Below are 14,774 nucleotides of genomic sequence, written 5' to 3' on the forward strand. Positions count from 1 at the left end.
CTATTAATAATAAATTCTTTTTAAAGCCATTATCTTCTTGATGATTGTTTAGGGTTGATAATTTGGAGTAAGTTACTTTTAACAACCTTTAGCCAATGGCAGAAAATTGATTTTTTCATGTTTAATTCCAAACTTTTTTTACATTCATACCAACATCCTAATTTGTTTCCAATATGAACATACAAAAGTTTGCAATATGTACCATTCTTAGAAGTTATTTTAAACACTAAAAATCTTAGTTTTACCTCTTTTCTTTGAACTTGCATTGCTAGGTTTAAATCTGTAAACTTTTAATGTGTGTGTACTTTAGATTTTCATTTAATTTTTAAAGTATTTTTGATCTAAAAATGCATAAATATATATTATTTATTATCAACTGTTTTCTTTTTTACCCATATGATGGCTATGTATGCAGGGCCAGATTTACTTATAAGCCAACTAAGCTGCAGCCTAGAGCCCCACAATTTTGGGGGCCCCAAAATAGGTTCTAAAAATGTTTGGTAGGGCTTTTATAGAGTTATAATATATATTAGTTTTATGATTTTTATGACTGCTACATAAGAATTCACTCTAGACATTTATTAACAATTTGCAAAGTTCTATTTGCACAATCATTAACAATTACAACACTGTTGTAAATCCCTTGGAGATTAATTCTGCACAAAGAAATTCTAGAACAAATCTATATAAAGCTAAATAAAGAATTGAAGATACAAAAGCAAACAACAAACAGTTTAATTCTATATATATATTATGTATAATGGTTTTCATTCAAAATATATTTGAGGGCCTCCAAAGTTGATTCAGCCTGGCATCTGGATAGTGTAAATCTAGCCCTGTATGTATCATGTAATGAATGCATAGAAAATGTTTTTTAAAAATATTTTTTGACTGAATAAACTCTTGTGTCATGTAGTATTAATGTTAAACAAAGTATAAAAATGGTGCTTCTTTTGTACAGATTTTTACCAAAACTGCATTCAATAAAATATGTTTTAAAGGATAAGTATTTATCAAGAAGTATCTATTGTCACAATATTTTCAGAAGCAAGGAAAAAGAAAAAGAATATGAAAATTTTGTTAAAAATCTTGATGTTTATAAAGGTGGAGATGTGAATTTGCATTTTTACAATGATGATGGTATTGCTGTAATTACCTTTGATAATCCATCAAGTAGAAATGCTTTTACTGGTTCAATGATGCTTAAATTTAGATCTATAGTAAAGGAGCTGCATAACTGGGAACAAGGGAAATGTATTATATTACAGGGTGCAAATAAACAGTTTTGCAGTGGTGGTGATTTAAAATCCTTTGTCCGTCACATGGAAACACCACAACATGGATATCTTATGTCAAAGTTTATGCAATCTTTGACTTCAGAATTTTCAAAATTGCCATTTATTTCAGTTTCTTTGGTACAGGGTAATGCATTGGGTGGAGGAGCTGAGGTAAATATTTTTCAAAGTGTTTTTTTTTTTTTAATTTTCTATTTCTATTTATTTTTTGATTGTTCTAATTTAGATTCTTACATCAACTGACTTTAGAGTAATGCAACAAAGTGCTGGTAATAATAAATTTTTTATTGAACAAAATCAATTCTTTAACATTTTGGACATGTTTAACTTATCCCTATTAAATATTTTGGACATGTTTAATTTATCCCTATTAAATATTTTGGTCATGTTTAATTTATCCCTATTAAATATTTTGGACATGTTTAATATATCCCTATTAAATATTTTGGTCATGTTTAATTTATCCCTATTAAATATTTTGGTCATGTTTAATTTATCCCTATTAAATATTTTGGTCATGTTTAATTTATCCCTATTAAATATTTTGGTCATGTTTAATTTATCCCTATTAAATATTTTGGTCATGTTTAATTTATCCCTATTAAATATTTTGGTCATGTTTAATTTATCCCTATTAAATATTTTGGAGATGTTTAATTTATCCCTATTAAATATTTTGGTCATGTTTAATTTATCCCTATTAAATATTTTGGTCATGTTTAATTTATCCCTATTAAATATTTTGGTCATGTTTAATTTATCCCTATTAAATATTTTGGTCATGTTTAATTTATCCCTATTAAATATTTTGGTCATGTTTAATTTATCCCTATTAAATATTTTGGTCATGTTTAATTTATCTCTATTAAATATTTTGGTCATGTTTAATTTATCCCTATTAAATATTTTGGTCATGTTTAATTTATCTCTATTAAATATTTTGGTCATGTTTAATTTATCCCTATTAAACGGATATTAAATGGATATGCTTACATTATAAAATTACTAGTTTTAGAAACTCTTATTTTGATTATGTGAATTTTTGCATCTCTGTTGACATATCTTGTGTGTTGTTATTGGTTATATTATTTTGTATACATTTTAAAAACTTGTGATAAAGAAGAAAAAAAGGTTTTTTTATAAAGTATGAATTGTCTTCTAAAAATTTGTTTACATGTGATACATTACCATTTATGTTGCTTTTTAGTATTACAAGGAAGTTATCATTTTTGTTTGTTGCAATTTTTTTTTTTAATTATTACTGATGTAGTTAATTGGTAATTGTTTATGTTTAATTTTTTCAAAATACCTTCAAAATACCTTTAATGAAAATCTGCTAAAAGAAAGTTTCATGTTCAAGTTTAAGTGCTGTCCTAAGTTCATTTATTTAATTTTTTTAGTCCTCTTGAAATAATAATATTTTAAAAACATAAATTTATCATTTCAGTTTTTAAAATTGAGAATCTTGTTTAAGTTTTTACTTTCCAGAAGTCTTTGAAATATTTTTTTTTATTAGTAATAGGTTTTGTTCAAACACGACTTGGTATCACAACAGGGTTTGGAGGTACAACACGCCTTGTTAATATTATTGGTAAAAAAAATGCTTTAAAATTGTTGATGTCTGGTTGCTTAGTGACAGCTGAGGAAGCAATTCAAATTGGCCTTGCAGATAAAATTGTTTGCGATGATAAGGTAATATTTTTTAATTTCTACATTCAGAAAAACTTAAAATCATAAATGACTAATTATACATTATTCATTTATGATTGCAAAGTTTTTTTTTTAATGTTGTGATTAGTTATAAAGTAATTTGAGTTTATAATTTAATGTTTTAAATATCAATTTTAATGTTTTAAATATCAATTTTTAATGTTTTAAATATCAATTTTTAATATTCTTGAAAAGTTAGTTTCTATTTTGCTAAAATTTTAAAAAGCAGAAAATACCCAACTCCAAAAGATTGAGAAAAATGTCTGAAAATTCAAATGATTTTCTTTTTTACAACATTTGCACAATATTTATGATTGCTGTAATGTTATTAAATGAATGAATTCAATTGGTTTATTATAGATTTGTTGAGACACGTTCTGGTTCCATTCTGTTTAATCTAATATAGATTTTACCTTTTGGTGAAATAGCAAGGCAAACAAGAGCTTTTGGTTCTTATTTAATTTTCTCATAAAACTTTACCAGGTTTGATAAAAATCATGATTTTTTTCATAAAAAATCAAAACGATTAGATTCTTTTACAAAAAAATCAAAAAGATCAATTTTTTTAAATTTAAATTAAATTTTGTTAAAATTTTGAAATAAATCTTGATTTAGTCACACAAAAACTATTCACCTCCTCAAGGCCGAGAAGGCCACTACAGATGCTAGGGATACGGAGGCTACTTAATAGTGGTTATAACCCTCTCTCAACTCTATAACTCGGAAACACGAACCTTGACGACATACATACGATTTATACATACGATTCAAGGCAATCAGTCAATGTATTCCATTTTACACCATGAGGCATTTTAAAGGGAATCCACCTTTTGCTTTGTATGTTGCTGCACCAAAATGGTTGTTTCTAAAATATTTAAAAATTGGAAATATATTTGAACTTTAATATATTTGAACTGTTGCACAAACAACAGGCTCATAATGCATATTGCCCCACCCTTCAATACTTATGGTTAAAGATTGATTATGAAGTAAACCCCAAAAGATGAGTAATTTGTTCTTGTGCTCAGTATCTAGTAATTTTCCATCAATGTGAATTCTATTACAAGGTTCATACTGTACCAGGAAAACCTGGAAAATTAGTTATTTTTGGCTAAAGTCATGGAAGATCTGAAAAAGGGAAATTTTTTTATTCGTAAAGAACAGTCAGGGAATTCTAATTGAGAAGTTACTCATTTTACAATTAAGCTATTATATTTTTGTTGATGCTACCCATTAATTTATTTTGACAAATAAAATACCCCACAGACAAACAATGACATGTAATATTTTATCTTTACAATTTTCCACAGCTTTTAAATTTTTTTTAATCATTATAAAAATGCGCTGAAAAACCAAGCTAAAACTTAAGAAAAAATAACAGCTAACTAAACTAAAAAGAAAAAAGAAATTTTAATAAAAAAGAAAACAAAATAAAAAAGTAAAACTAATAAACCAAAACTCTTATTTGCATTTTGACTCTTAATTGAATTACATTTGGAATAAACAACTTTGAAACTTTGATATTTTCTAATGTATTTATATTATACGAAACGCTTTTAAATCAAGTAACATATAGTTTTATATAAATAATAAACACATTTTATTTAAGTTATCTATGGTTATTGTATTATTACAGTAATAATAAATGCTATTTTTATTTATAAAAAAAAACTTTTTTTTATAATGAATAATTTAAATCGTTTAAAATTATTTCTATCATTTATTTTATTAACAACAGCAACTTTAACTTTAAACACTTTGGTGTCTTTAAAGCAAAAATCTTCCGTGCTTTTTTAACTAAAGTTACATAAAGTTCCAAAAGTTTTCAACTAATGTTCAAAACTTTTGAAAAGCAAATATTTCAGCAACAAAAAGTAAAAAGAATGTAGAAAATGATAAAGTAAGTCTTGAGAGCATAGCAAGAGATACAATTAGTTGAGGCCTTTGAAAATTGAAACAAATTTAATGAAAAATATATTAATTTTTTTCTATGGATATAATAAACTAATTAAATATCACAATTTTATGTCATACCTTCAGGTTAGTCCAAATAGCTGTTTACAAATAAGAACTATCCCATCAATAGTTTTCATTGAAACAAGTAACTATTTGAGAAAATAATGTTTCAAAAAAAAAGTAATAATAATAAAACTGATAATTTTTTGCAAATGTAAAAAACAAACAAAGAAACAAAAGCCTTAATTATTTTTTGCTTATTAAAAAAAGGTTTTGCTTTAAAAGTTCTTTGTGTTTAATAGATCACATATGATGAAGCAGACCTTTTTAATTGTTTTCTTTAGAAGGATTATGACAAAAGTAATTAAAAAGTTCTCAATGCTTATTATATTCATTATGATTATTGTTTTACAGTTTTTAACAAGTTTAACTAGAAAATTTTAGACCTTTCTTAGCAGACCTTTCTTAATAGGTTAGTCTGGCTATTGATGCTCAAAATATTTTTTTAATGTTTCTAAGCTATGTTTTGTTATACTGTGGTATTTTGAAATCTGAAAATATTGTTGGATTAGTAAGGGTACAGTTACAAATAGTGATAACAAATGACTAACCCAAAGTAGTCTCCGTTATAGACCAACAATTGCATAAGATGTTGAAAAATATTTGTGTTTTAATACAACTTTATATTTTCATAGATATTTCAGTTAGTTTTAGTGTTAGTGAAAGATAATTTATGAAATATGTGCATAATTTTTAGTTTTTCTTGAAGATCATCTGAAACTTATGTTTTTCTAAAAGTTGTTTTTCTTAGTGTTCATTCATAGTCATCCTTAATAATAAGAAATTTATCTGATTTTTAAAAAAAGTCAGGGAAAAGTCATGGAACTTTATATAAAAAGTTTGGCTAATACGAACCCTGTATTAAGAGGGTAACAATTCTATAAGTAGCTAACCTCGGCGTAACAAATGGATCAATTTGATGAATTCAGGATGGTCAATCATTCTTAAAGGTGCATTAGTAGCATAAATAAGGTGTCAATTATAAAAACTTTTTTAATGTTTACTCCCCTGTGTTCTTTATAATGAAATTTCACTAGGTTTTAAAAGCTAGGTTATAAAAATTATACTTAGAGATAGCTCAAGACCTTTAAACACTAGATGGGTCCAATTTATTATAAAATAATTCTTTTAAAAGCAAGAGTTTATATATATGTATATAATATAAAATAAATATATAATATAAAATAAATAAATATATATATATATATATATGCATATATATGTATATATTTATATACTACATATATATATATATATATATATATATATATATATATATATATATATATATATATATATATATATATAATATATATATATATATATATAATATATATATAATATGTATATGAAAATTATATATATATATATATATATATATATATATATATATATATATATATATATATATATATATATATATATATATATATATATATATATATATGTATATGTATATATATATATATATGTATATATATATATATATATATATATATATATATATATATATATATATATATATAATATATATATATATATATATATATATATAATATTCATGCCTCAGCTAATGACTCTGCTAGAATTATTGTTTAACTGGAGTTGTAAAAACCCAATATTTGGCCGGGGCTGCAGCCTCATTCACTTTAGTTATTAAATGTATGTACACTTAAAGCAAACTGAAATAAAATATATAATAAAAATATAGGTCTTGCAATATCTTAATTTATATTTACAAGATTTATTTGTAAAAAGTAGTTACCTTTTAACAACGGCTTTATGATGTTAACAAATTAGACATTATTCAAAAAGTGAAAACGCAACAATATATATTATTTAATAAATGGTACTTGGAAACTTCAAAACAATCTTTGCTTGTCACAACAAAATCGCTGGTAAAGTTATTATCTAAAGTTTTTGTTTTGGAATAAGTCATTTTTTTTATTTGTTAACTTTTTAAAATCATTATTAGTTGCTAAGGCGTAATTACAAATTTAAGAAATAACTACTAAAAAAATTTAACATATGTTCACTCATTTATTCAAATGTCGTAAAAGGAAAGAAATGAGTTTATATTAAATATTAAAAATAAATGTAATATTAAATTTAATTATTTAATATTTAAAAAAGTTGAGACAAAATAAACATTCCATAAAATGTTTACATAATAACATTTCTACATTGATTTTGTTAATTGAGTTAATTTTGAAATTCAGTTTTGAATTTTCATTTTGCTGTAATTTATTATATTACGGTATTTGATCAAATTTAACACTCACACACACAAATTTTATGACGTCAAATCCACCTTAAACAAGGCCTGTATTGTCATAAAATGGAGTGGATTGTCACAAAATGTTCATAAGGTATTGTATTCATAACAAAATTTTTTGTTTTTTATTTTGGATGACTATTTATACTCGCGTCTCTGTTAAAGTTTAACTTTTTTACATTTTTTGAGTTTTTAAAAGCATTTTCAAACAATTAGTGCAAATAGAAATCATAAATTATTTAATTACATCATTACAAAGAATGGAAGTTTTTATTTCTTTACCGATTCAGTGCATTTTAATTATTATTATATTTGTTGGTATATAATTTTAATTATTATTATACTGGTGGTACTTTAAAAACACACAAATTCGTTATAAAATTGAAAAAATGTAATTTTCAAACACGGTAGCATTGAGGCCCAGCACAGAGCAATTGAAAATTTGTTAGATTCTTTTGATTTTAGAAAGTTCACTCACTTCAAGCACTGGCTTTTTAAAAGCGGTGTATGCAAAGTTAGCTAAGTTTCATGATTGACCATTATTCTTGTTATTCTTAACCTCCTGCCATCATGTCAGAGAGCTTTATGTAGCTGTAGTCGTAAATAAAACTGTTAAGCCGGGGAATAAACTATTTAAATCTCTGAATTAGAGCTGTGATGGTTTTGATGCAAACAATGAGGCGGTGGTGTTGCAGTTTAATCATTAGAATTTTTAGGGTACCTGCATGGAGAAGTAGGCTCTATTGGCGCTCAAAGCATGCAAGAACCAATAGACCATAAAAGGGTAAAAAAATAGTAAGGTAAAGAAATAGTAAAGTAAAACTATATCACTTTAAAATACCTTAATCCAAAAACAAAGTATATAAGTTTCTAATTAAACTTTAAAATTATTTACGTTCAGACTATTGAGAGGTGCAGAGATAATTATGAACTTGTGGTAAAAAATCAGACTATTTGGTAAAAATTAACATAAATTTCACATGCATTATTTTTGGCAAAGTCATTTTGCTAGATGAAATTCAAGTTGCATTTCCCCCAAATCAGGCAGGTTCTTATTCTAAATGATAAAATACTTAAAGAGATCAATAGAATAATTGATTACATTTCTCTCTCCTTGGCATTGTGGTTTTTTGTCTGTGACTTTTCTGATTCTGTAGTTTTAAAGTAAAACTTAGTTTTATAAGTTTTGATATTACCATTTATGAATAATATATGTCATAAAAGTAGCAAGTTATTAAAAGCAATTGTTTACAAAAAGGTTCAAAGTCAGGTGTAAAAGACATAGAATATAAAAAAAAAGGTGTAAAAATGGATAGAATCAATGCTGAAACCATCTAAAAGCAGTTTTTGGTGATAAAGATGAGCCACTAGGTCTTGAGTTGTATAATTTACCAGACTATTATTTAATTTTTGATATTCTAGGTCGTAGTTTGAATAAATGGCTACAGATAAAACTTCAGATTTTTTGGATAAAATGAATTTAAAAGCTTTTAAAATCTTTTAAAGTTGCTTACAACTTATCAGGACTGACAGCAAAATTGTAAATCTATTGACCGTAGTTTAAAAAATTTATTTCTCAAAACAAGATATTCTTCTGTTCTATTTCTTATTTTAAAAAATAAATTGCTAGGTAGGAAATATGTTTCTTAAAATGAGAAATGTATTTCTTGTTTTTTAAAAAAAACAAAAAACGTATATCTTGTTTTAAGAAAAATATTTTGCATAAAGAAATTCAATTTTGCTGTGCTTATAATAAAATTTGTTCAAGATAATGAAGCTTCAGAAGCTAGTCCAAATATAGAGTTCTTGTAAAAAACCATTAAAAATGATTATTATCAATACTTTGATACATTTTGATCTAGTATAGTTTACAACAAAAGATCAAAAGTCTTTTACCCAATCTTTTAAGGTAACCATTTTGGATTTATTGGATTCAAGGCTCCAATAAATCTAAAATTTAAATGACACTATTTAAAAAAATTAATACTAAAATGAAGTAAAAATAATATAGTTTGTCGCATGACTGGAAATGACCTCAAAAAATCACTTTACAATAGCCTAAGTGTTAATTTATTGTAATCAGTGAAAGATAAATACTATATATTTCTTAAATTAAAAAGCGCATATGACCTCTATGCCACTCCGCATAAAAATTATAAAAATGTCTAATATATATATATATATATATATATATATATATATATATATATATATATATATATATATATATATATATATATATATATATATATATATATATATATATATATATATATGTATATATATATATATATATATGTATATATATATTTGTATTATATATATACATATATTATATATATATATATATATATATATATATATATATATATATATATATATATATATATATACATATATATATACTAGACAAAGTGGGAGGGGGGCAAAATCGTTAAATTCTGTTCACACTTTTTTATATGTTTCATCTGTAATGATAAAAATTTGTTTACTTTTCTCTCCGTCAAATTAGTCTTAACTGTTTTCGTTTTTGTTTTTGTTTCCAAAGAAAATGAATAAACAAAAGGTAAGCTACACATTGTGAATTTTCAAAAGATTTTGCTATTACTAAAGATCATTGGTCTTGAGATAAAAGTTATGATTTTACAGCTGAATAAATTTCTAAGATTCAAAGGAAACAAAGATAACCACCTAGTTTTTGAATAAAAAAAAAGGGATTTATATTGAACCTCCACAAAATTGCAAAAATCTTTTTTAGATTATGTTCGGATCATATAAATGCAGAGATTGTCTAGGTCAAATTTATAAAATTTGAAAAACAATTTGCAAAAAAATCTGGAAAAAATCTAAAATTTATTTCCTTCATATTTCTCTCAACTAAGTTTTAAACAGATGGGTTTCTTAATTTTTTTGAAAATTTAGTTTCAAATAAATTGAGAAACCCATCTGTATGGGTAATTGACTGAAAAAGTTTAAAAACATATTTTAAAAATATATATTTAAATTTGTATTTATGGAAAACTTTTTGGAAATCTGGAAAAACTAAAAGTTGTAAGAAATATCTGGGATTCCAAATATATCCGGAAAAAGATAATACTTGTAAATGGAAAAACACTTTTTATATTTTGATTTTGATTACCACAGATTCAATATCTTTTGGTAAACCGTCCAGTGCATGTTGAACACAATTGTTTAATATATGAGCTGGACAACCTATTCAAATAAGATTTTCACCTAAATTATGTTTTAAATGTTGAAAAACGTTATTGCTGCCTCTTCTACTAACCCCACCAAAAGTTTTTAATGGGGTTAGTAGAAGTTATGGTGGGGTTAGTAAAAAGTTATGGTTGTCAACCATAAATGCAATGCACTTATTTTTTATATTCGATTTTTTTAATGTTTGTATTAACAGCATTCAAATTGTTTTAGCTTTTTGTCTGATAAAGCAGCAGGTTCTACAAGTTTATGCATAATACTAATTTATAAAAGTTATATATTAAATCAAAGTTATCACTATTTTTTATCAAAAAACTGAATTATCATTGGAGACATTTGTAATGCATTGTGCAATTTTAATGCACTGTGCATAAACAAGGTGTAAATCTAAATCAGCTTTTCGTTTATTTCCTATTGAGACTAAAATGTTACATGACTAATGGCTTTATGATCTTCCTTGACTTGTTTAATCATAGTATATTTTGCTTGTAATTTCTCAGAAAGTTGACATTTTTGACATGACATCTTAAAGTTAGCCTCAATCATAAAAAAAAAAATCAATTGGCGTGCAATAATAAAATAAAAATATTCGAAACAAAATTTTATTATCTTAATAAAAATCTCAAACAAAAATCGCAATGGATAGTTAAACTAAAATAGTTTTCTGTTTATGCCGAAATCAGGGATATTTATTATTTTTTAATTTTTTTTTCAGAATTTTAGCACCAGTGAATTTTTTAAAAAAAAGAGTACATTTATATAACTTTCAGAAAAAGTAAGATACATAATTTTACTTGCTCAAAAGGAGTACATGTACTGTTTAAAGAGTATGGTTGGTAACCCTATGTACAGTGGTGGAAAAAAGTCATGTGTCTGACCACAAACTTAGTTCATTTTACAGAATTTGTTAATTTGTTACTATTGCAGAGACAACATAAATCAAGGCCAATACCTTCAAGTGTTAAGAAATCACATGCTACCTACAGCCAGAGAGCTTTATGGCAGAAGAGTTTTCTTTATCTTCCAACATGATAATGCACCTTACCATAAAGCTAAGCAAGTTTGCGATTTCTTACACAATAAGGGTGAAGAGCAAATGGAATGGCCACTCCAGAGCCCAGATATGAATTCCATTAAACATGTATGGGAAATCCTGTTCAGAGTAATCAGGGGTAAAAAGCCATGCAATCAGGATGAACTTTGGAACTTGCTGCAAAATGCTTCAAATAACATCACTCCACAGCACCTTCAAGATCTTATTGAGTCCTCAATAAATTAAACAGCTGCGTTTAGCTGAGGGTGGACATATTAAGTATTAGTAATTCTTTCAGTTCTCGATTGACTGTTTACTGTAGTTAATGAAAAAGGTAAACACTGTACAAACATAGAATGATTGTTTGGTGTTTCTGTTTTATTTAGCAAAAAATTCCATTAAAAATTTACACACATTTTGGACACATTTTTCTGCCACTCTATATATTTATATATATATATTTATATATATATATATATATATATATATATATATATATATATATATATGTATATATCTGTGTATATATATCTATATGTATATATAAATTTATTTATATGTATATATGTGTGTATATATATGTATATGTATATATATATATATATATATATATATATATATATATATATATATATATATATATATATATATATATATATATATATATATATATATATATATGTATGTATGTATATATATTAGTAGTGGTTTTCTACTAATTTATTGCTCTGTTCTTTTAAGAATATTGAGTACACAAATATATATAAGTATATATTTGTGTGTGCATGTGTATATATGTATATATATGTGGATTTAGGAAGCATTAGAATCTTGCATCAAGTGGTTATTAAATGAGCAAAATTTGGCAAAGATTGATTCTCAACTTCTGCAGAATTTGAAGATGTCTGTTATGTATGCAGCTTCTAATCCATATGAAGAATCTTATGAGTTTGAAAGGTTATTTCTTATTACTTAATCATCTTATAAAATATTTATTTATTTATTTTTTTTATATCATTTATATATGGCGCATAAATGTTTAATACAATAGACATAAATTTTTTGCTCTTTTTATTGTTTAAATGTTTACAGCACAACTCAATCTTTATAATAAACTTTATATTCAATCTGATTTTTATATTAACCTTTTTAATACATCCAATCCTATGTTCATATAAATTATTTTATATTTTGATACACTTTATTACGTTATCACCTTTTTTTAACAGTCTGTTTTTATGATATACCCTGTATATTTACAATCCATAAAATTACTATTGATATTTAATTATAAGTTTTTTTGTTTATATTTACTAGTTCAACTTTTTGTTTATTATATTATAAGTAATTATTTTTAAAAATTACCATTTTTTATTTTGTAGAAAAATATTCAAGAAGTTTTGGATGGGGAAAATGCACCTAAATGCTTTAGACAAAAACCTCAAGCATAAATAAACTTTAATATAAAGATAATTTTTGATAGATTTTTATTAATTTAAAAAAAAATTTTGTACTTGTAAAAACATACTTATTATGACTACAATGAAATGTTTTTTTCTTGTGTTGAATTTTTTATCAATTGAACTTTTAATCCCAGAATGCATTATAAAGTTTAAAATATTTAAGCAACATATGTTTATGCATTATATTGCACATAAATTATAATAACAACAAAAAGTGTATATGTATATATATATAATCTTGAGCAAACCCTAAAATTTTTTTTATTCAAATATTTTTTAGGAGAGTAGACATTTACAAAAAATGTTGTTTTAAGTGCAACCCTATTATATATTTGAGTATATATATGTATGTGTGTGTATATATATATATGTGTGTGTGTGTGTGTGTGTGTGTGTGTGTGTGTGTGTGTGTGTGTGTGTGTGTGTGTGTGTGTGTGTGTGTGTGTGTGTGTATATATACACATATATATCAGGGATAGCCACAACTTTTTTGATTAGGGCTAAAGCTAGCTTTTTAAATGTTAATTGGGGGTCAGAGGTTTTAAAAATTTATTTTAAAATATTTATTCTTTTAATTTATTGTGTTATCTTGCAAAGGAGTATGATGCTCATAAATACTAACTAGCTAATAGGTACAATAAAAATAATACTTTATTGGTAATCATGAATCTGCCTTTTTTTCACAATGTTTCTAATGTCTATTGGCAACTGACTGGTTGCGATTTTTAAAATATCCTGCAAGTTTGTATCTGTCAATACAGATCTTGTTTTAGATTTAGCAAATTTCATCAGAGAAAACACACTTTTACACAAGTATGTTCTACCAAACAAGACAATCGTCATTTTTATATTATCAAAAGCTATATTGCTTTATTTATTTTGGTCAGGATTTTTGTAAAATATCATCTAATTTTGTTGATTATATTCCTCTCCATACATCACTGCGTTGAACATTAACTCTATTTTGAATTTCAGAGAATGATACTGTAAATAATTTTTGTTTTTTCAATACGTTTCTTTATATCTGCAAACCTTTTTGAAAATCTTGTTTTGAATTCAGCAATACAGGTAACAAATTTTGCTGTGTTCAGCACACTCAAAGTTAAGAAATGACCTAATTTTCCAGTTCTTAATTGCTGTCCACACAAAGTTAATTTTAACTAAAAGGCTAGAATCAGGTTGTTTTTTTTTCCCAATTAAATGACTTTGTCCCTGGAGTTCTTTGTTAAGTATTTTTTAATGTTGTAAAGTGTTTTGTTCTGCTATTTTATAGGATAAAAGTCAAGTAGCGTTTCAGTAACAGGAAAATCTTTATATATACCACCAATAAAAATAGTCAATTAAGTAGTTTGTGATATATTAAGGGTTTGGCATAAGACAGCAATCTTTTTTTTCATTATTCTTTTTTTCTGAAAACACCATATGCTATAAAGATAAAAAAAACTAGTAACAATATGTTATCTATATATGCTATAGTATGTATATATATATATATATATATATATATATATATATATATATATATATATATATATATATATATATATATATGTATATAAATATATACATACATATATATATATATATATATATATATATATATATATATATATATATATATATATATATATATGTATATACATACTATAGCATATATATATATATATAACAATTTGTTATCTATATATGCTATAGTATGTATATATAAATATATATATTTATGTATATATATAAACATAATGTATATGTATATAAATATATACATA

General features: G+C 24.4%; 1 protein-coding gene across 1 annotated transcript; it reads left to right on the forward strand.

Annotated features, from left to right (window-relative positions):
- The first annotated feature begins 572 nt into the window (after positions 1 to 572).
- On the forward strand, positions 573 to 13,113 carry LOC100209361 (ethylmalonyl-CoA decarboxylase). Its single transcript, XM_065791382.1, has 5 exons — positions 573 to 1,448; positions 1,522 to 1,564; positions 2,812 to 2,987; positions 12,363 to 12,502; positions 12,928 to 13,113. Exons 1-5 carry the CDS (start codon positions 942 to 944, stop codon positions 12,998 to 13,000), a joined length of 939 nt encoding a protein of 312 aa, XP_065647454.1. The 5' UTR covers positions 573 to 941; the 3' UTR covers positions 13,001 to 13,113.
- Positions 13,114 to 14,774: the final 1,661 nt, after the last annotated feature.

This window comes from Hydra vulgaris, chromosome 02, assembly GCF_038396675.1.
Source record: "Hydra vulgaris chromosome 02, alternate assembly HydraT2T_AEP".
In the NCBI taxonomy this organism is placed as follows: domain Eukaryota; kingdom Metazoa; phylum Cnidaria; class Hydrozoa; order Anthoathecata; family Hydridae; genus Hydra; species Hydra vulgaris.

Coding starts and splice junctions, on each gene's coding strand:
- LOC100209361 (XM_065791382.1), top strand. CDS start 942: ATGGTGCTTCTTTTGTACAGATTTTTACCAAAACTGCATTCAATAAAA. Junction 1,449..1,521: donor CATTGGGTGGAGGAGCTGAG/GTAAATATTTTT, acceptor GTTCTAATTTAG/ATTCTTACATCAACTGACTT. Junction 1,565..2,811: donor AGTAATGCAACAAAGTGCTG/GTAATAATAAAT, acceptor TTTTTTTATTAG/TAATAGGTTTTGTTCAAACA.